The 24,435-nt window shown below is 32.5% G+C and overlaps 1 protein-coding gene across 1 annotated transcript; it reads right to left on the bottom strand.

The window, feature by feature from the left end:
• Positions 1-9,754: 9,754 nt before the first annotated feature.
• LOC134709215 (protein cornichon homolog 1-like) lies at positions 9,755-20,641 on the bottom strand. Its single transcript, XM_063569385.1, has 5 exons — positions 20,493-20,641; positions 11,894-11,962; positions 11,224-11,336; positions 10,649-10,792; positions 9,755-10,011 (listed from the first exon to the last, which is right to left on the bottom strand). Exons 1-5 carry the CDS (start codon positions 20,571-20,573, stop codon positions 9,984-9,986), a joined length of 435 nt encoding a protein of 144 aa, XP_063425455.1. The 5' UTR covers positions 20,574-20,641; the 3' UTR covers positions 9,755-9,983.
• Between the last annotated feature and the right edge of the window lie 3,794 nt (positions 20,642-24,435).

Raw genomic sequence — 24,435 nt, 5'->3', positions numbered from 1 at the left:
TGATATTATTAAAATGCTGGACTTTTTGATCGACAATATATTTGTTGAGTTTGGAGGATTTATATTTCGACAGACAGTCGGTATTCCAATGGGTACTAATTGTGCACCCCTGCTGGCTGATTTGTTTTTGTATTCGTATGAAGCAGAATTTATTCAGAACCTTCTAAAAGACAAAAAGAAAAAGCACCTTGCGAAATTCTTTAATTTTACTTTCCGATATATTGATGATGTTTTATCATTGAACAACCCATACTTCAGCCAATACTTACATCTCATATATCCTAGTGAACTTGAAATTAAGGATACTACTGAAACTAGAAGGACTGCTTCATACCTTGATCTTTTCCTAAATATTGACGTAGATGGACGACTTCACACGAAAATCTATGATAAACGGGACGATTTCAACTTCCCAATTATCAATTTCCCATTTCTTAGCAGTAACATACCCTCTACCCCTTCGTATGGTGTTTACATATCACAATTGATACGTTATTCACGTGCTTGTTCACACTATACGGACTTCATATACAGGAGTGTGCTCCTTACGCAGAAACTGCTCCAACAAAGTTATGAGGAGGACAGATTAAAATTGACACTTCGTAAATTTTATGGACACCATCACGAATTGGTGGATCCATATGATGTCTCTTTAACCAAACTAGCTAAGGACATTTTTACCACATGGTAGATTGTGGTTTGTCATTATGTCGTCTTATCTTTTAATTACCAAACGTGACTTATTCCCGATTGTGACTGTTTTGCTGTATGTGAATTCGTATTACTATAAGACGTGTTTCTGTACTTGTTTATCCCAAATTCATGTATTTAGTTTATATGTTTAATGTTATATTTGTAATTCTAATCTTCTCATTTTGTCAAATGTGTTGACGTCTTTTTATTATATTTAGGTGTTACGGATAGAAAAATTAATCACCGCCTTTATTAATTATATTTAATTTTGTACGATTAATTATGTTTGAAGTTGGATTCATAACAAACTGGACATATATATATTACAGTTAATTGCTATTAATAAGTATTGCAATATGCATTTTGTTTTAATGAATTATCAGTATTTAGTTTTAATATAATCTTAAAGCAATCCTAATTCTAGCTCACTTTTAAATTATAGTTTTTCATAGTTATCAAAAGTACAAGGATTCATGTGTGACGTCATGCTGTTTCTAAATTTTATAAATTCAAATGTAGCATAACGTTTGCCTTTTCGCCATCGTATGTGACGTCATTTTTTTTTTAATTGCGTTAACGCCTGGACTGATTCTGGTGTGTCTATGCTGTATTGAACTTGGCATCATGTATTCGGGTTTAGTTTTCTGTAATAAGTTAATACTTTAGTTTCATTATGAATATATCTTTCACATTCATTTGTTAAAATTTACTGTTTGCAATAGCATGAATCGTTCTATATAATAGTGTTCTTATCCTGGGCATAATACAATGCCGTATTTAGCAAAACCTTTTCAACTTTTGATCTTCAGTGCTGTACAACTTTGTACTTTTTTTCACTTTCGATCTTGTATATCTGGGCGTTATGTATTCGGGTTTAGTTTTCTGTAATTAGTTTTTACTTCAGTTTCATTATGTATATCTCTTTCATATTCATTTGTTAAAATTTACTGTCTGCAATAGTGTGAATTGTTTTATATAATATGAATGTTCTTATCCTGGGCATACAAACAATGCCGTATTTGGCAAAACCTTTTCAACTTTTGATCTTCAGTGCTGTACAATTTTGTATTTTTTTTCGTCACTGGTGAGTCTCTTGTGGACTAGACGCGTTTTTGGCGTATTGAATTTTAAACCTGATGCTTTTTGTTATCTATTAATCATGCTTTTCTTTGTCTAATATGTTCTGCTTTTTATTTGTATTGTAGTCCTGTAATTTTTTGTTTTCATTTCAATGTTATATTTAACTGTGCCATTAAAGTGCGAGGTTTGGCATGCCTTAAAACCAGGTTTAACCCACCACTTTTATTCCCCTTTAAAAGTGTCCTGTACCAAGTCAGGAAGATGGCCATTGTTATAATATTGTTCGTTTCTGTTTTCTCTTATTTTTGAGATAAGACGTGGCACGGTACTTGTCTATCCCATATTCATGTATTTGGTTTTGATGTTATATTTGTTATTCTCGTGGTGTATTGTCTGTTGCTTGGTCCGTTTCTGTGTGCTGTTGCGTTTCGGTGTTGTGTCGTTGTTCTCCTCTTATATTTAATGCGTTTCCCTCAGTTTTGGTTTGTTGCCCCGATTTTGTTTTTTGTCCATGGAGTTTTGAACAGCGGTATACTACTGTTGCCTTTATTTACTTTATATCATTTCCGGTTATCAAGGCCGATATCTACCTGAAGGTCAACGTGTTCATCAGGACTAATTCTGTTTTACCGCTGACAATGACATATCTGAGATGGCATCTTTAGAAGAAATTACATCAGACATTCTTACTTGCTCGATATGTTTGGAAATTTTTAGAAAACCCAAATATTTACCTTGTTTGCATACATTTTGCGAAAGTTGTTTATTGACCTATATTAACTCCGGGTTTGAAAAAGGAATAAAAAAAACCATAGAGTGTCCTGTTTGCAGAGGAACAGTTGCAGTCCCGAAGGATAATTGTACACCAGAAGAATGGGTAAAGTTAATTCCTCTAAATTTCCTAATTTCCGGCATGTTAGAGAATAAAAAAATAAGCAGACTTGAGAAACCATGTATGTTGTGCGAGAGGTCCAACAGAAAATCTGTAAACAAAGCTGTCGTTGTCTGCTTGCAGTGCGCTGATACCTTATGTGAAACATGCGCTAAGTATCATAGCCTAATGAAATTTACGTCAGATCACGTTATAAAGCCTCTAGATGAATATTTATCTGATGATAAGAAGAATCTGACAGGTTTTAAAAACACCTGTTCTGAACACCCGAATAAAATTATCGAACTTTATTGCGCGGATCACGAGTGTCCGTGTTGCTCAATTTGTATCTCTATAAAACATCGACGATGTGAAAAGGTTCAGACCATTGATGAGGCAGCGGAGGGAATATTATCATCGGCTTTGGTTCAAGAAATTAGGCAAGGATTGCAAGATGTGTGCAATGATGTGGACACTGTTCTAAAAAAGACCGCAATGATAATTTAACACAGCTTGAAAAACAATATGAAACAGAACTAAAGACTGTGGATAAGACATTCAAGATCCTTCGAGATGAGTTGGACGAACAACAGTCATTGCGTAAAGATTTACTTCAGAAAACCTTCAACGAAAAGAAAGATATTATTGAAACGGAAATGGTTAAATTTGAAAATAACAGGAAGGCAATTGAGAATGAACGAAAACTTTTAGAAGTATGCCTAACAGAGGCTTCAAATGTTCAAGTAATGATGGAAATACAGAAAATAAAGACACAACTAGACAAACATAAGAACACTTTACGCGATAATAAGGATCTTCAAATCATAGCACTTAGTTTGAAAAACCCGGGATATCAGTCAATTATTAATCAAATTGAGAAGCTTTGCTTGGTGCATTGTGACATCAAGGCAAATACTTTGTCAATGAAGGATCAACGTACTTTTGATTCTACGATCTTCAAATTTAATAGGTTTGCAGAACTTGGAAAAGGCACTGATAATTGGACAGTAAAAAACTCCTTGGAAGACGCAGTTTCTTTTTCAATTTCAAAAATGATTTTTTGTCGTGGCTTTTTAACATACGGTTGTAAACAAACCACAAACAATTGCTCAATTCAAGCAACCCTTAAATATGACAGTGAAATTGTAGGAGAAATAACAACAACCTTGCATGACAAAAAGTTTGAAAACGACATAACGGAAATTCTTCTCCCAAAACCTGTAAGACTTTTACCAAATCAACAATACGACATTGTTTTTATCTTGAACAGTCAATCGCTCTCTTCTTTTGGTGAAAAAGGGAAACATGAATTCGAATGTGAAGACGTATTCTTTAATTTTAAAAAGTCCTCGATCAGCAAAAATGGAACGGATGCAACAAGGGGGCAAATCCCTGGAATATTGTTTAGTAAAACTGTTGATTCTATAAATTAAAATATCATTCAATTTTCTTCCAGTATTTTAATTATAGACTAATCATCCAATATCTCAATATCAATAAAATGTTCATAAATTTACAAGTTCTGCATCTCATAATATAGCGGATATAGATAATTAATTATATAATGGTTATTCCCTTTACCTAAAACAAAAACTGTCAAATTTACGGTAAACGAAAAACGCAAAGTTACTTTATTTCGATTTATTTCTGAAATTTGTTGTATCAATTCAACCCTGTATACTACCATTGTCCCAAGTGAAATTGAAAATTCGATTAAAATCAATACAATGTATTAATCCACGACGCTTTTCAACATAAAAATCGTAGCATACGATATTAATTTATTGCTTTGGGATACCTTGTGGCATATTTTGTTAATAGTGAAAAAAAGTAAAACATGATAGATATTTTTCTTATTGGTACTCACACCGCATCTGCTTATGTTTATAAACAGAGAAACAAGTGATCAGTATAACAACATATTTGTTGAATTGGCGGGTAGAATTTTTAAAGAAATTATCGGCATTCAAATTGGAACGAACTATGCACCTCTCCTTAATTTCATATGAATTGGATTTCCTTCAGACACTTGTCAAAATCAAGAAGATCAAAGAAGCCAAGTCATTTAAATTCACATTCAGATATATTGAATGATTATGTTCTTTCCTTTAACAATCTAAACTTTTCTAACTGGGTTGAATAAATATATGCCTCAGAACTAGGAATTAAAGAAACAACGTACATGGCTTCCTCCATCCTATTTTAAGACTTGCATCTTGAATTTGATATAACGGTCATCTCAGTACGAGAATCTTTGACAAACGTGACGATTGTAATTTTGAAATTATGTATTTCCTTGACCCGAGTACCAATATACAATCTTCATCTGCATATAGGATATACATGTCAAAACTGATTTGGTATTAAGAGCAATCTTCATCTGCATATGGGATATACATGTCAAAACTGATTCGATATTAAGAGCAATCTTCATCTGCATATGGGATATACATGTCAAAACTGATTCGGTATTCAAGAGCTTGCAGCTGCCACTCAGAATTTGTATAACGTCAACCAGTGTTTGAGCAGAAAGTTGACGAATCAGTGGTATGTCACAGAATGTCTCTTTCTAAAAAAGATCATCAGAAGTTACCAAGACCATGTTGATAAGTATTCCGTATTACCTTCACAAACTAGAGGATCTCAAGAGCCTGTGTCGCTTGCCTGTTACTGTATTTACTGATGTCGGCCATCTTGGTTGGTAGGCGGGGTCATTAGACACTCTTTTTTAAATAAACACCCTAGTAATGATTGTGGCCAAGTTTGGTTAGATTTGGCCCATAGTTTTAGAAAAGAAGATTTTTGTACAAGTTACAAAAAAAGACGAAAGTTTTTCAATATTGACAAAATGGCCAATAACTCCTTAAGGGGTCAACTGAAAATTTTGGTCATGCTGCCTTACTTGTAGATCTGACTTTGCTGAACATTATTGCTGTTTACAGTTTATCTCTATCTATAATAGTATTCAAGATAATAACCAAAAACTGCAAAATTTCCTTAAAATTAACAATTTTAGGGCAACCCAACAACGGGTTGTCGGATTCATCTAAAAAAATCTGTGAGGGGATAGATCTTATTCTGATGGACATTTAAATCTTTGAAAGATTTGCCTTAGATGTCTTAGTTTCAAAGATATATAGCAAAAACTCAGTTTACCACTATGTTCTAATTTTAGCCATGTCGGCCATTTTGTTTGGTAGGCAGGGTCATCGAACACTTTTTTAAAACTATATACCACAATGGTGATTGTGGCCAAGTAGTGTCAGGGAAGAAGATTTTTGTACAAGTTACAAAACATGACAAAAAGTTGTTAAAAATTTACTATAACGGGCAATAACTCCTTGAGGTGTGGACTGACAATTTTGGTCATGTTGACGTTGTAGGTCTTACTTTGCTGAACATTATTGCTGTTTACAGTTTATCTCTATAGTATTCAAGATAATAACCAAAAACTGCAAAATTTCCTCAAAATAACCAATTCAGGGGCAGCAACCCAACAACATGTTGTCTGATTCGTCTGAAATTTCAGGGCAGATGGATCTTGACCTGATCAACAATTTTACCCCTTGTCAGATTTGCTCTAAATGCTTTGGTTTCAAAGATATAAGCCAAAATATACATTTACCCCTGTGTTCTATTTTTAGCCATGGTGGCCATCTTGGTTGGATGGCCAGGTCATCGGACACATTTTTTAAACTAGATACCCCAAGGATGATTGTGGTCAAGTTTGGTTAAAATTGGTCCAGTTTTTTCAGAGATTTTTGTAAAAGTTTACGGACGACAGATGACGGACGCCAAGTGATGAGAAAATCTCACTTGACCTTTCAGGTCAGGTGAGCTAAAAATAAAGGATTACCTTGAAGTAAAAATTTTGGGTACTGACATTGATTATCATTCTTATTAAGTGTTATATTATTGTGCTATTTGTCTTTTTGAAGATTATTTTTAATGTTTAGTTATATGTTGTTATCCTTTTGATGTGGCTCTGTACTTATATATCCTGTCATTGTTTTATTATGCTATGGTAAATTTTTGTTTTCTTGTCTCATTTTTGCTTATGTGCTTTGTCTATTTGCCTTTTTGTGTTTCTTTATAACATATTTGTTGGTTTTTATAGTAATTAAGATTATAACACAGTGTTGACTGTTAAAGCCCAATTTTAAACTTTTTACCTATTATCTGTTTGTTTTGTTCACCATCGTTGTCTATATAATGCAACTGCTATATAAGTGAGAGTTTCAGCTAGCTATAAAACACGAATATGAAAAACATTTGGTAAATGACACAGGTTATGTTCTTCTCATATATGTTATGATGGTATGATACTAAACCCCTCAAGGGAAGGATTGTGCCTGATGTTCATATGATGAAATCATTATCCTTCAGTCAGTTTAATCGAAGTCTGGAGCTGGCATGTCAGTTAGCTACTAGTAGTCTGTTGTTATTTATGAATTATTGTCATTTTGTTTATTTTCTTTGGTTACATCTTCTGACATCAGACTAGGACTTCTCTTGAACTGAATTTTAATGTGTGTTTTGTTATGAGTTTACTTTTCTACATTGGCTAAAGGTGTAGGGGGAGGGTTGAGATCTCACAAAGATGTTTACCCCCCTGCATTTTTGCGCCTGTCCCAAGTCAGGAGCCTCTAGCCTTTGTTAGTCTTGTATTATTTTAATTTCAGTTTCTTGTGTACAATTTGGAAATTAGTATGGCGTTCATTATCACTGAACTAGTATATACTTGTTTAGGGCCAGCTGAAGGACGCCTCCAGGTGCAGGAATTTCTCGCTACATTGAAGACCTGTTGGTGACCTTCTGCTGTTGTTTTTTCTATGGTCGGGTTGTTGTCTCTTTGACAAATTCCCTATTTCCATTCTCAATTTTATTAAGCCTTTGATTTTGCCATTTGTTTCCAGACGTCTGTTTGAAATTTTCCTCAAAGTTCCTTTTTTATTATTTGATTTCTAATAAGCATTAGTTAGCCTTCACTATTGGAAAGATATTTTTTATGTCCGTTAGAATGTCCTCCCTTTTTAGACAGTCAATTCAATTAAACAATCAATGTTACCAAACAAATATGTATTGTATATGTTCTATTTCTATACCACTTACACTCATGACATTTGCAGTTGCCAAAAATGAAGAATATGCAAAGGGTGTTGATGCCGTGAAAATCTGAATGGGTAAGAAGGAGATGGTGTATAAAATTCTTAAACCCAATTCCTTTAGGATTCTGTTTCTCCATACCATTTTTCTGATTTTGTGAACTCAAGTTTCTGACACAGAATGCCAAAAAGGATTACATGTAAACCACTTTTAGAAACTTACGAATATCAATGCCAAAATGTATAATGATATTGTGTTATACATACAGTATATACATACAGTATAAAGACATTATGAAGACTTCTTTAAACATTATTTTACTTTAAAAAAAACTATAATAATAACTATGATACATAAACTAGTCTTTAATATTGCTTAAATGTTGATTTTGTTCATTTGCTTTCAATAAGTCTTGAGTACATCAAAGTGGCTAACAAAGTTGATAAATACAAATTAGCACAAATACACAATAAAACCCTAAAGAGTTACACAATGTTACAAGTTGAAAACACATTGTGTTATACTAAAACACTTGTTATTCAAACAATTGCAAACATGAGGTAAGTCTGACAGAACTGAAAAGCATTCACATCACAACTCATGACTGTCAATAGCTGACAAAATATAATCCCTTCATGAAGAAGTACCTGAGAAAAGTGTGATGAAAAATATTTGTTGGATGAACAGATGGACAGGGTAAATGCAATATAGGGGTAAATTCGGTAAAAGACTTTAAATCAAATTTCTTCCTTGAATCAATTTTATATGTGTTGTACATGTATAAATCCGGAGCTTTCATACAGTGTTAGTCACTCATTAAAGTACATAAGTAGTCCCATCTTTTGAGCATATTGTAACTTCCCAATATCATTTTATCTTTTTGAGAATGTTTACATATCTTGAAAAAGCTTATTTTCTTATATAATCTCTTTATTTTATGTTGTGTCATAAAAAGAAACAATTAGTTACAAAATAACCAAATTAAGAAGATATGTGTTGTGGCATATGTTTGTTTGTTCAATTGTAATAGAAAGAAAATATGAACAGATTGTCTCACATTGTACAAGCAATAACTGAAGCTAACAAATTTAATCAAAAGTGTATGCATATATAAATGATGTTTTAAGGATGTTCGCTTGTCGTGTTTTGGAATTTTTCTCAGATTTTCAGAATCCTCTGGTTTTATCTATTTAAATGCCTTAAAAAATGTTTGCCCATTGACCCCCATTTTTCTATTTATAAATCTTTTAAATGTATAGTTATAAGCCATCTGTTACAGTAATATAACTCTTTTGTTATTTTTCAATAGTTTTTGAGAACTCAAACTTGTTAATGACAAAGCTATGAAAATCAAGAGAAACATTTTCAAGCCAAAAGTCCAATGGCTAATATCTCAAAACAAGCACATTGACATACCTATATTTTTGTTTTGCTCTTCTGGTTCCTTTAATAATCCCTTATCAATATATACCAGTGTTATGAAAAAAGTAAAATCACAAAAATACTGAACTCAGAGGAAAATCAATTTGGAAAGTCCATAATCACATGGCAAAATCAAAAAACAAAACGCATCAAAAACGAATGGACAAGAACTGTCATATTCCTGACTTGGTACAGGCATTTTCAAATGTAGAAAATGGTGGATTAAACCTGGTTCTATAGCGCTAACCCTCTCACTTTAATAACATTCGAAAAGCTTGTTCATTTGAAACTGAGTAGCAAACATACTTAAACAGTTTAACCCCCTAAAAATAAGAATAGCTTTACTAAGTATACACTCAACATCAAGATTTCATGGACTATAAAAATAACTAAAATCAATACAAACAAGCAAATACATTGAAATAAAAACATCACACATTCACATTAATACACTAAGTAGAAAAATACTTTTATGCTCAGTATAACTGAGAGAATGTATGTGTTTTAAACACAGTCATAAAATAAGAAAAAACGACAGAGAGACAGAGAGACAAGGTGCAGTGTCAATTTTTCCATGTTAAATAGTTATCAACCACTTTTGCATTTAATGTACCACATGCATGTCACAATAAGTACCGCTACAGTTTGTTCTAGTATTACACATCTGGAAATATTTAATAAGTTAAGTATAGAAATGGATACAACATATAAACATGGCAATTCTAATCTGAACACATCCAATAACCATTTAATTGTTCAGCTGTGGGACAAATATATAAGTAGATAATTCTTTGATCTTTGACCTAAATGTCTAGTTGGACACCAAAACATATATCATGCTGAAAAAGAAAACAATCATATTATTAATGGCCAAACCAAATGTACACTGGATCAGTAACTCATTATGGTAAACTCACAAACTATAAATCAGCTCAATATATGAAAGTGTTTAAAAAAGTTTGTAAAACAGTTTGTTGCAGAAAAAAAGAATGTGTTGAAGATAAACAGAATGACGAAAAAGAGAAAAACTGTATGGTCCTGGCCACTAAGTGAGTAAGTGACTGGCCATGATGAAAGCTGCCTTTCAACACTACAAACATTTACCTCAAAACAGCCCTTATTGAAACAATAACTTATTAAAGCAAATGAAAATGTTTCCTGTGATAGTACAACATGAAGTACCCTTGCTAAGAATGACAAGCATGCCATGATTCCAGCCAAAAGCAGAAAATGCATATCTGTAAACCAAAAATGTACAAACAAGTAGAGTTATAAAATTCTCAATAATCATGGTTGTAATTCAATACAAAAAAGGTAAAAAAAACTGTAAGAATTAAGAATTGAAGAATCAACTAGTGATTAAAATGAGTTATACTATATTTATCCTGTTCACTAAGTGGTGGGGCATAACAAAAAGTAAATTTAAACCACAGCCTTTCTTCAAGCAAAAATAGCTTATCAATTTTGTCTTCTTACCTGTATAAGTAGTAAAAAAATGAAATAAGATAAAATGCTAATTTGATCCATCCTTCCCTCTGAGCTCTACTCAGCTCATCGGCATTCATAATGGATGTAGGGTCATACAACCCAGGACAACTCATCACAGGTCTGTTCATGTACCTAGAAATATAACAGGTTTCAAGGTCGTTATTTTAAGGTCATTATATATCTTGTTTGCATGGTTCTATTTATCATTCTGTGCCTTTTATTACTTGCTATAAATGCAGAATGGGTTTTGCTCTTTGTTAAAGGCCAAACAGGTATACATTTGTACATATAAGCATAAGTTCCTATTTTATCCTATTTTTTTAAGTCACAATATGTAAATATTTATATTTCAAGAAATACATTTTTGAAATATTTGGAAGACATATTACTTTCATAGGCTGACCTCTAACATTGTCTAACCTATCAGATCAAAGTAAGTTTAAATAAGATTTGGAAACTTTTTTTTAAAATATAGATGGAATATTTAGGTTTTTGATTATCATATATACATATATATATTGTATAAATGCATTCTTGAACAAATGTATATAACTATAACTTACCTTCGAACATGATAAGCAATTAAAGGTATATTCATTATAAGTGTCCCCCATTGTTGTGCAAATACAAATAATATCGTATACAACACATGGATTAAATACTCTGGTAGGACTAACTGTAATAGAAAAATATAAATTATAATATATACATGAATATTCAGCAAAATGTCAAACTAAAATGTCTTATATTTTACTTTTTGTTCAATTTAAGTTTATAATCTGAATAACAGATCCATATTACACTATGTACGCATCTGCATTTCAAGACAACAAACTCAGTTAATAAATAATTGTTGGAAATCACTGTGCATTTGAAGATTTAAATAAGGCATTTATCTAATATCAATAATATGGTAATTTTTATGAATTTACTGTTTGCAAAAATACAAACTATTTAAAATACTAAGAATTTTCGTATTTTGCACATCTTTTTTTTCAAATTTGGGTCCTCAATGCTCTCCAACTTTGTACTTGTATTGCTAAATTGTACCTTTAGAAAGAACAATAAGGAAACTATATTAGTTAGTTATGTTGAATTTGAATCAGAAAATGAATTTCCAGGTTTTTAAATGTTGGGTTTACTTGATTCAGATACATTTATGTACATGTACATGTACATAATTGTAGGTACATGTACATGTAAATAAGTGAGATCATCAATTATGTTACTTACAGGATTAAGACTTCTACATTGATCTACAGGATTCTTGTAATCTGTTTTGAGTTCATCAAAAGCTATTATCTACAAAACAAAATTACGTCTTTCAAAGTTTGCATATATATAACATGTGTAAAAGCATTAAAGTATTGCAATGTTTATAACAGAGAAAGTCAGTTCAGCAAAATAAACAATATTAAATGACCTTGCATTTGTCAATGAAACCTGATTATGTGTGTCACATGTGGAGCAGGGTCTGCTTACCCATCTGGAGCACCTGAGATCACCCCAAGTGTTTGGTGGGGTTCGTGTTGCTTGTTCTTTAGTTTTATATGTTGTGTCATGTTTACTATTGTTTGTCTGTTTCTTTTTCATTTGTAACCAATTTTTGATTTATGAGTTTGACTGTCCCTCTGGTATCTTTTGTCCCTCTTTTATTCTAATATTGTGAAATGGACAGTGCTGGCTATGTATTACCTGGACAGGAAAACCTAGGTTTTCTCTTTCTGGGCAATAAATAATAAGATATCTTAAGCTTATTTTTACAAAGATATGTGACATACATGTACAGCATGTACAGTCAGGAGTATTACTTGTACAAGTTATTTTTATTTACTTGAAGAAAAGTAAATAAATAATGTTTAAATAAATCTCCCCTTGATTTTCTCAAAAAGTAATTTTTTCTTACAATCCCACAAAAGTCCTCAAGTTTTTGATTCATGCCATTAAAGATTTTTCCCAGCTTTGCTCAATTTATTTTATAAGAGTACAATTTGTACATTTGTAGTTACATTAATGATATTTGAGCTCGAGCTACTCGATGTACATGTATGACAAAAAAATTGCATTATGCTGTACAGGTATATATGTAGGGTTGAAAATATTGAAACAACCACTCATTTTTTTTACATAAATAAGGCCGTCAGTTTTCTTGTTTGAATTGTTTTACATTGTTTTACATTGTCTTATCAGGGCCTTTTATAGCTGACTATGCGGTATGGGCTTTGCTCATTGTTGAAGGCCATATGGTAACCTATAGTTGTTAATGTTTGTGTCATTTTGGTCTTTTGTGGATAGTTGTCTCATTGGCAATCATACCAGATCTTCTTCTTTATATACTTGCATTCATTCAAGCCAATCAAGGTCAATCACTATAAAAACTAAAGGCTCTAAAGAGCCTGTGTCGCTCACCTTGGTCTATGTGTATATTAAACATGTTAAACAAAGGAAGCAGATGGATTCATGACAAAATTGTGTTTTGGTGATGGTGATATGTTTGTACATCTTACTTTACTGAACATTCTTGCTGCTTACAATTATCACTATCTATAATAAACTTGGCCCAGTAGTTTCTGTGGAAAATGTTACCGGTAGTAAAAATTTATAAATTTTATGAAAATTGTTTAAAATTGACTATAAAGAACAATAACTCCTTAGGGGGTCAATTGACCATTTTGGTCATGTTGACTTATTTGTAAATCTTACTTTGCTGAACATTATTGCTGTTTACAGTTTATCTCTATCTATAATAATATTCAAGATAATAACCAAAAACAGCAAAATTTTCTTAAAATTACCAATTCAGGGACAGCAACCCAACAACGGGTTCTCTTATTCATCTGAAAATTTAAGGGCAGATAGATCTCGATCTGATAAACAATTTTACCCCCATGTCAGATTTGCTATAAACGCTTTGGTTTTTGAGTGAAAAGCCAAAAGCTGCATTTCACCCCTATGTTCTATTTTTAGCCATGGTGGCCATCTTTGTTAGTTTGGCGGGTCACGCCACACATTTTTTAAACTAGATACCCCAATAATGATTGTGGCCAAGTTTCCATTAATTTGGCCCAGCAGTTTCAGAGGTGAAGAATTTTGTAAAAGATATATAAAATTTACAAAAAATGGTTAAAAATTGATTTTAAAGGGCAATAACTCCTAAAGGGGTCAACTAATCATTTTGATCATATTGACTTATTTGTAAATCTTACTTTTCTAAACATTATTGCTGTTTACTGTTTATCTCTATCTATAATAATATTCAAGATAATAACCAAAAACAGCAAAATTTCCCTAAAATTACCAATTCAGGGGCAGCAACCCAACAACGGGTTGTCCAATTCATCTGAAAATTTCAGGGCAGATAGATCTTGACCTGATAAACATTTTTACCCATGTCAGATTTGCTCTAAATGCTTTGGTTATTGAGTTATAAGCCAAAAACTGCATTTTACCCCTATGTTCTATTTTTAGCCATGGTGGCCATCTTGGTTGGTTTGGCGGGTGACGCCACACATTTTTTAAACTAGATACCCTAGAAATGATTGTGGCCAAGTTTCGATTAATTTGGTCCAGCAGTTTCAGAGGAGAAGATTTTTGTAAAAGATATCTAAAATTTATGAAAAATGGTTAAAAATTTTCTTTAAAGGGCAATAACTCCTAAAGGGGTCAACTAATCATTTTGATCATATTGACTTATTTGTAAATCTTACTTTGTTGAACATTATTGCTGTTTACTGTTTATCTCTATCTATAATTATATTCAAGATAATAACCAAAAACAGCAAAATTTCCCTAAAATTACCAATTCAGGGGCAGCAACCCAACAACGATTGTCCGATTCATGTGAAAATTTCAGGGCAGATAGATCTTGACCTGATAAACAATTATACCCCATGTCAGATTTGCTCTAAATGCTTTTGTTTTTGAGTTATAAGCCAAAAAATACATTTTACCCCTATGTTCTATTTTTAGCCATGGCGGCCATCTTGGTTGGTTTGGCGGGTCACGCCACACATTTTTTTTTTTTAATTTTTATTATTTTCAAGATTTACAACAAGTACAACACATCAAACATACATACAGTAATATTAGCAATAAATTTGAATATATATTTATTTATGACAATAAACATTGTTGTAAATTCATTTTTTCTATTTATATGAAAAAAAAGAAGTAAGAAAATACAGAAGAAAAATATAATTAGAGTTAAATGTTCATGTACCACTGTGTGGCACTTGAGAATTGTAAAAAAAATCAAAAAAAATAAAAATATAAAAAATATCCTGTAAGATTTTCAGTACATAATAAATTGTGCTATTAGATACAATAATATTTTATGTTAGTTTTGACAATAAATATAGATTGTAAAAACAAATGACAAATTGAATTATAAAAATAATACTTTAAATGCATTCCACATGGTATCAAAGTGTTTTTGTCTCTTATTTTTGACTGCCATTATTTTTTCTAAATTGTACATATATTTTAACTTTTCTTTAATGGCACTGACTGAAAGATCTTTTGAAAAACATCTACTGTTGTATATATATTGTTTCATATATAGAAAAATCAAATTATATGGGTCATCTTTTCTAACTTTTGTTACATCTCCAAAAATAAAATTCAACTTATTCAATGGCAGGCTTACCCCACCAGATAAGAACCAATAATCTACATCTTGTAAAAAATTTTGGATAATCTCACAATTCCACAGAATATGTTCAATGGTTTCATCTTCTAATTTACAAAAAGTACATAGAGGGTTATCAATAAGTTTGATTTTACATAAAAATTTATTTGTGGCAAGAATTCTATGGTTGATTCTGTACTGAAGCCACTGTAGTTTAGTATTGACAGTGACTGTAAAAGGTAGTTTGAATATATGTTTCCAAATGAGATCTTCACCTAATATTTCACTCCACTTCAGTTGTCCTGTTGGAGTCACCTTATTACTTATGAGTATTTTGTACATATCTTTAGTACCTTTTCTACTTTTAAAAAAAACTTTTAAGGAAGCTGGAATAAATGGACAACATAACTTATATGAACCTTTTTTGTAATTATTTGCAGCTTTTTTAATAGCAGAAATAACACTCATGTAATTCAAAAAATTTACATTGACATCATAACATTGCTGTAACAATTCTAATGAAATAAAACATCCATTTTCATCTATTACATCATTAACATATTGTAAACCATGATTAAACCAATGTTGATAAAAAACAGGTTTATTACCAATTCTGATCCTATTGTTAAACCAAATAGGACTTGATAAAAAATATTCATAGTCCATATTTCTTTCTTTATCAGTAATCATTTCCCATGCTCTGAACACATCTTTCCAAAAACTGTTTTTGATATATAAACTTTCTTGTTTGATATACTGAACACCACAATTAAAAAGTTTATTTTTATCAATATCTGACATCAAAATACTTTGCCACTTATTATCTCTCTGAAAAATCCTTCTTATCCATGATGATTTTAGTGCCATGGTAAAAACTATAAAGATCTATCATTTTCAATCCGCCCTCCAAATATTCTTTAATCAATATGTCCTTCTTCACTCTATGAATAGGAGAATTCCATACAAACGCATAAAAAATGTCATTAATTTTTTGGAATACACTGTTTGAAGGATTAGGCAAAGAAATAATAAGGTGGTTTAAAATAGGTAAAACAAGAGTTTTTATCACAGTTATTCTACCTATTACACGCCACACATTTTTAGCTCACCTGGCCCAAAGGGCCAAGTGAGGTTTTCTCATCACTTTGCGTCCGGCGTCCGGCGTCCAGCGTTAGCTTTTGCAAAAATCTTCTCCTCTGAAACTACTGGGCCAAATCAAACCAAACTTGGCCACAATCATCAGTGGGGTATCTAGTTTAAAAAATGTGTGGCCTGACCCGGTCAACCAACCAAGATGGCAGCCACGGCTAAAAATAGAACATAGGGGTAAAATGCAGTTTTTAGCTTATAACTCAAAAACCAAAGCATTTAGAGCAAATCTGACATGGGGTATTATTGTTTATCAGGTCAAGATCTATCTGCCCTGAAATTTTCAGATGAATAGGTAAATCGGTTGTTGGGTTGCTGCCCCTGAATTGGTAATTTTGAGGAAATTTTGCTGTTTTTGGTTATTATCTTGAATATTATTATAGATAAAGATAAACTGTAAACAGCAATAATGTTCAGCAAAGTAAGATCTACAAATAAGTCAACATGACCAAAATGGTCAGTTGACCCGTTTAGGAGTTATTGCCCTTTATAGTCAATTTTTAACCATTTTTCGTAAACTACAGTAATCTTTTACAAATATCTTCTTCTCTGAAACTACTGGGCCAAGTTAATCCAAACTTGGCCACAATCATTTTTGGGGTATCTAGTTTAAAAAATGTGTGGCATGACCTGGTCAACCAACCAAGATGGCTGCCACTGCTAAAAATAGAACATAGGGGTAAAATGCAGTTTTTGGCTTATAACTCAAAAACCAAAGCATTTTGAGGAAATCAGACGGGATAAAAATGTTTATCAGGTCAAGATCTATCTGCCCTGAAATTTTCAGATGAATCGGTCAATAGGTTGTTGGGTTGCTGCCCCTGAATTGGTAATTTTGAGGAAATTTTGCTGTTTTTGGTTATTATCTTGAATATTATTATAGATAGAGATAAACTGTAAACACCAATAATGTTCAGCAAAGTAAAATCTACAAATAATTCAACATGACCAAAATGGTCAGTTGACCCGTTTAGGAGTTATAGCCCTTTATAGTCAATTTTTAACCATTTTTCGTAAATTAAAGTAATCTTTTACAAAAATCTTCTTCTCTGAAACTACTGGGCCAAGTTAATCCAAACTTGGCCACAATCATCTTTGGGGTTATCTAGTTTAAAAAATGTGTGGCGTGACCTGGTCAACCAACCAAGATGGCCGCCACGGCTAAAAATAGAACATAGGGGTAAAATGCAGTTTTTGGCTTATAACTCAAAAATCAAAGCATTTTGAGGAAATCTGACATGGGATAAAAATGTTTATCAGGTCAAGATCTATCTGCCCTGAAATTTTCCGATGAATCGGTCAATAGGTTGTTGGGTTGCTGCCCCTGAATTGGTAATTTTGAGGAAATTTTGCTGTTTTTGGTTATTATCTTGAATATTATTATAGATAGAGATAAACTGTAAACATCAATAATGTTCAGCAAAGTTAGATTTACAAATAAATCAACATGACCGAAATGTCAGTTGACCCCTCTAGGAGTTATTGCCCTTTATAGTCAATTTTTAACCATTTTTCGTAAATCTAAGTAATCTTTTACAAAAATCTCCACTGAAACTACTAGGCCACAATCATCTTTGGGGTATCTAGGTTGAAAAATGTGTCCGATGACTTGGCCATTCAACCAAGATGGCCGCCACGGCTAAAAATAGAACATAGGGGTAAAATGCAGTTTTGGGTTTATAACTATGAAACCAAAGCATTTAGAGCAAATCTGACAAGAAGTTAAATTGTTAATCAAGTCAATATCTATCTGTCCTTTTTCAGATGAATTGGACAACTGGTTGTTGGGTTGCTGCCCTCCAATTGGTAATTTTTAAAGAAATTTTGCCATTTTTGGTTATCTTGAATACTATTATAGATAGCGAGAAACTGTAAACAGCAATAATGTTCAGCAAAGTAAGATCTACAAATAAGTCAACATGACCTAAATGGTCAATTGACCCCTTAAGGAGTTATTGCCCTTTATAGTCAATTTTTAACAATTTTCATTAATTTGGTAAATTTATGTAAATTTTTACCAAATATAGTTCTCTGTTACTAATGGGCAAAGTTCATTATAGATATAATTGTAAGAAGCAAAATCGTTCAGTAAAGTAAGAACTTCAAACACATCACCATCACCAAAATACAATTTTGTCATGAATCCATTTGTGTCCTTTGTTTAATATGAACATAGACCAAGGTGAGCGACACAGGCTATTTAGAGCCTCTAGTTTTAACTAGATACCCCAATCATGATTGTGGCCAAGTTTGGTTTAATTTGGCCCAGTAGTTTCAGAGGAGAAGATTTTTGTAAAAGTTAACGACGACGGACTACGACGACAGAGGCCGGACGCCAAGTGATGAGAAAACCCTTCGGGCCAGGTGAGCTAAAAATAGGACAGTAGCGTTTTTCAGAATGTTGAAGTTCCACTATTAAAGTGAAAAACATCATCTCTAATCTCTAATACGGCAGTTCCTAGATACAGTTTTTATTGGAATCAGATCATCTGTCATGAGACTTCCATCACCATACAACGAAAATGTAGGTATCATCATTTCCAACATGCATTGAGCAAACAGGAGAAAAAGTTTGATTTGATACTGCACAAAATATTTGTGAATATAAAATCTAAATAAGATGGTCACCCTCCCTAAGTTGTACAGGAATCAAGACTATGTACTAAAGGAACATACATTATTTCTAAACTACCCTAAAGAATGTCAATTATGAAAGTGCTGGGAACTTTAAATAGAGCAGGGATACAGGCCCACCTTTTATCTGGTAAATAACAAATTTTCATAGTTCTAGAGAATACTCTGATGTATGATGGTTGTTTTGCCAGACAAGCAGTGAAGCTGGGGCTAAGTAATGTCAGACTACAATGTACATTTGTATCTTAAATCGGGTCTCACTAATTAGCGACAACAAGCGTCAAGAAGCGACAACAAGCGTCAACAAGCGACAACAAGAATTATTTTTAGCGACAACAAGCGACAAGAAGACTATTTAGCGACAAGAAAACATTCTTTTTTATTAGACATAAAGAAATTTGTATGTAATGGTTTTTTTTTTTAAATTTAAGAGCAGATGTCTAATTAAAATGTTTTATTATATAGATAGATGAAGAAATGAAACATTTGTGAGGAAGAAAAAGTTTGTGAAGTTTATATTAGTATATTGGTAGATGAAGATATTAAACATTTGTGTAGAAGAAATAGATTGAGCTTCTTTTTTTTATTTTTAAATATGAAGACTAAAAATGTATATGTATAAGATAATGTATGTATCTGTTTTCATCAAAGTCAAAGTATAAATAAACGAATGGAGATATATATGGAGTGTAAGGAAAAGTGATCTCACAATACAATAATTAAACGTAATACTGGCTGTTATACATAATAGATGATAAAATAAATATGTAAATAATATTTCATTTTTTCTACCAAATTAACTTTCTTGTCACTAAAATCGTTTTCTTTTGCATATTCTTTTAATATTTATTGCAATAATTAATCCTATGTTTTCTTGTCGCTAAATAGCTTATTGTCGCTTGTTGTCTCTAAAATAATTCTTGTTGTCGCTTCTTGTCGCTTGTTGACGCTTGTTGTCGCTAAAATTCTTGTTGAAAGACATGTTTCCAGAAATGATGTACATGATGTATGACCACTAACATGGCTAATGACAGCTTAAAAAAAATATTTGCTTTGACCAAAAACCTCTTAATCATGTTAATACCATTCTACATGTACATATATAATGACAACTAAAGTAAACATCAGTATCATCATTTGTTGATGGTGCTCTAAAACTGAGGATAAATGAGCACCAGGACATTTAAGAAACTTCTGAAAAGACATGAACGAAATGGTGTAGAATTGTCGTTTGGTAAGGCTTTTGAAAATTATGACTTGGTGCCCAAGTAATAGCAGATTAAAACCTTATGTCATATACCTTGTTAACCGGCATTGTCATGGTTTATTTACACACCCAGCAAATAAATTATTTATGAGGAGCGAACGTAAATTTTCCAATCGTATACAAAGCAATTGTCGATGAAACCTGATTAAACTTACATGAAATATTGCAAAAAATATAAGAACAGCTGATAAGATCAATGCAAATATGTAGCAAAATGCAGCAAATGTGAATGCCATCGCAAAACTTTTTCCTCGCCTACAATTTTTTAAACGGAAGTTTATGTATGGTGGAAAATGACCGACTCTTTCAGGTACAGATATGATGTTCCGGACGTGAAATATAAAATATTGGTTGCCTGTTACTGGGAAACAGACTAGAATATTAAACGAAAATGGTCATAATAATTTTACATTCATACAAATTTTCTTGTCAATCAATCAATCAATCAATCAATCAATCAATCAATCAATTTATCAATCAATTTCAAAGTAGGCCTGCCTTAAACTACTTTCAACAATTCTCACGGCAAACCCTATTAAAGTAACCGGCATGAGTAATTTTTCACATTGAATTTTTCAATGAAAGGGTAAACGGTTGATTTGCCTTTTAAAAGTGATGCTTCAAGTATTTCGAAGTTCTTCTAGAGACCATCATAGATGGGTTGGAAATACATGTCATTTGTATTTTATGATAGTTAAGATTTATTTTATTCAGTCATGATGTTTTTTAACTTTATTTTCTTGTCACGACCGTGGCGAAAGGGTTAACTTGACCTGGGTACAATCGGAGACATACATAAACATATGTCTCTGGAACAATAAATTAGATTACTCCAAGAAAAAGATAGTTAATCTGACAGTATTAATGAAAGATACAGAAAACTAGTCTTCAGAAAATAAATCATAATTTAAAGCTAATGCTAACAGAGATTTATAATTTAAAGATTTTGTTATATTAAAACTGCTTCTTTCTCTGACGGTGACCAGTCTGGTGTAATTTAGAGCCTTGTGGAAATAAACTCATCATAGATACCAGGACTAAATTTTGTCACGATACTCCAGACGCGCGTTTCGTCTACATAAGACCCATCAGTGACGCTCGAATCCAACTTGAAAAGTTTTTGTTTTTCAAAAATTCTAAATTTGTAAAATGTTAATTTATCAATATCACCATATCAATGATATTTCATATCAGCACAAAAAATGCCGACTACTGGGCTGATGATACCCTCGGGGAAATAAATCTCCACCAGCAGTGGCATCGACCCAGTGGTTGTAAATAAAATCATCACAGATATCAGGACTAAAATTTGTATATACGCCAGTCGCGCGTTTCGTCTACAAAAGACTCAGCAATGACTCTCGAATCCAAAAAAAAATAAAACGGCCAAATAAAGTACGAAGTTGAAGAGCATTAAGGACTAAAATTCCTAAAAGTTATGCCAAATGTAGCAAGGTATTAATCTATGCCTGAGGAAGAAAAGCATTTGTTTTTCAAAAATTATAAATTTTGTAAACAGTTAATTTATGAATATAACCATATCAATGATAATTCATGTCAGAACAAAAGGTGCCGACTACTGGGCTGGTGACTGAGGCTGGTGATACCCTCGGGGAAATAGCAGTGGCATATCGACCCAGTGGTTGTAAATAAACTCATCATTGATACCAGGACTAAAATTTGTATATACGCCAGACCGTCGCGTTTCGTCTACAAAAGACTCCTCAGTGATGCTCGAAGTGAGGGGATTTTGGTGAATTTAGAATAATTTCTATACTGACAATCGACACTGAGTTTGATATATAACTATTTGTTGTAGAAAAAATTACAGCACATAATTTCTGATATATCATTTCTCTTATTGTCCTATGCACTATTGAAACTATTGGTATATAAAAACAAGAGTGCACACGCTGAAATGTCTCGCCTTCTTAACTAATCATTGATATTATGTTGATAGACGTAAATATAAAGCTTTATTACAACTGTCACATTGACTCAACATTAACCAAGAAACAAAACATTGATAAATGAACCATGAAGATGAGGTCAAGGTCAGATGAACCATGCCAGGCAGACATGTACAGCTAACAATTTTTCAATACAACAAATATAGTTGACTTATTGCTTATAAATTAAGAAAAACAGACCCAAACACAAACACTTCACACTAAGCAATGGACCTAGAAAATGAGGTCAAGGTCAAATAAAACCTGCGTAACAGACAAATAGATAATAAAATATTTCTATACACCAAATATAGCTAACCTTATGCATAATGTATTAGAAAAATAGACCAAAACTCAAAAACTTAACTTTGACCACTGAACCATGAAAATGAGGTCAAGGTCAGATGACACCTGTCAGCTAGACATGTACACCTAACAATCATTCCATACACCAAATATAGTAGACCTATTGCATACATTATAAGAAAAACAGACCAAAACACAAAAATTAACTATAACCACTGAACCATGAAAATGAGGTCAAGGTCAGATGACACCTGCCAGTTAGACATGTACACCTTACAGTCCTTCCATACACCGAATATACTAGACCTTTTGCTTATAGTATCCCAGATATGGACTTGACCACCAAAACTTAACCTTGTTCACTGATTCATGAAATGAGGTCGAGGTCAAGTGAAAACTGTCTGACGGGCATGAGGACCTAGCAAGGTACGCACATACCAAATATATAGTTATCCAATTACTTATAATAAGAGAGAATTTAACATTACAAAAATTATAAACTTTTTTTCAAGTAGTCACTGAACCATGAAAATGAGGTCAAGGACATTTGACATGTGACTGACGGAAAGTTCGTAACATGAGGCATTTATATACAAAGTATGAAGCATCCAGGTCTTCTACCTTCTAAAATATAAAGCTTTTAAGAAGTTCGCTAACGCCGCCGCCGCCGCCGGATCACTATCCCTATGTCGAGCTTTCTGCAACAAAAGTTGCAGGCTTGACAATAATACTAGAATGAGTGATTCGTTGATTGTTGTTTGTCCCGAATTGCTTGAAGTTACGTCCATTCGCAAGTATTTGAATTTCGCTATGGTATCTTTTGTCTCTCTTTCGTACATATTCAGGGCGAGGACAAATAAAAAAATATACAAAAGTTGTATATCCTGCGTAATTTTTCAACCTGGGTGACAAGTGGAAAATAAGCCTGTCACATGACCAATATTATTTATGAATAAAATTTTGTTTTGCAACCGATTCCCTCGGTTGCAAGGGTTTGACTGTCGACCAGAGGAAGACTATTGAACTGAGGAAAGGAGAACAGTAACTGTTTTTATCATATTTCTTATAATATTGTCGAGTTTTCATCATGTCAAGTTCATTATGTTTGTTTGTCAATGTATTTGCCACAACCAAAATTGGTTTTTGTATGTTTTGCAAATAAAGATATACTATTAAATATGAACGGATTTATACCCAGTTACTCTTAGGATCCCTGATACGGGGAAAATGGGTTTTATTTGTATGCAAATAACAATGGAATAAATAGCGGGTGGATCTACGGGGCTGGTGATATTCCCGTTTGTCAAGTACAGTATTTCACTCAGTATATATGTTCAGACGTCTAGTACCTTTTTCCCATTTTTAAACGATGGTTCCATTTATTTTCCGACAGAATTATCCTCTTTCTTTTTGAACATCTTTAATCCGAGAGAGAAATATATCCAAATTAATAACCCCAATTATTACTTGGTATATAACTCGAGCTCTTTGCTCAAAATGTATATCGAACCTGAGAAATGTGATTCGAACTCGAAAGTTTAATTCAAACTGTAACTTGAAACTAAGTTTAACTTTATTCTCCTTCGAACACGAAAAAAACTTAGGTCTACACTTAACACTTATTTTGGGTTTTGGTAAAGCTCAAAGTTTGATTTGATGGTTTGCTATTAATTTATTAAATGATGTGCTGTCCCTTTTACTTAGTACGATCTTCCTTTAAACCAGGCCAACTTCTCAGACGTTCAAAACCACACTTTGTGTACTAGAATAGCGTTGTCAAAGCCATGTATATATCTGCTACTTAAAATAATAGTTCACCGACACATATTTAATTGGCTCTGGC

Source organism: Mytilus trossulus, chromosome 3 (genome assembly GCF_036588685.1).
Source record: "Mytilus trossulus isolate FHL-02 chromosome 3, PNRI_Mtr1.1.1.hap1, whole genome shotgun sequence".
NCBI lineage: Eukaryota > Metazoa > Mollusca > Bivalvia > Mytilida > Mytilidae > Mytilus > Mytilus trossulus.
Note: the sequence above shows the minus strand (reverse complement) of the source record. Positions and strands in the feature narration are given on the sequence as shown.

Bases quoted from the DNA above. Each gene is read 5' to 3' on its own strand.
- LOC134709215 (XM_063569385.1), bottom strand. From the start codon at position 20,573: ATGGCATTCACATTTGCTGCATTTTGCTACATATTTGCATTGATCTTA. The intron at 11,963-20,492 runs GTAAGTTTAATC...TTTGTTTTGTAG, and splicing joins TATTTTTTGCAATATTTCAT to ATAATAGCTTTTGATGAACT. The intron at 10,012-10,648 runs GTAAGAAGACAA...TTTCTTTTTCAG, and splicing joins TTTTTTTACTACTTATACAG to CATGATATATGTTTTGGTGT.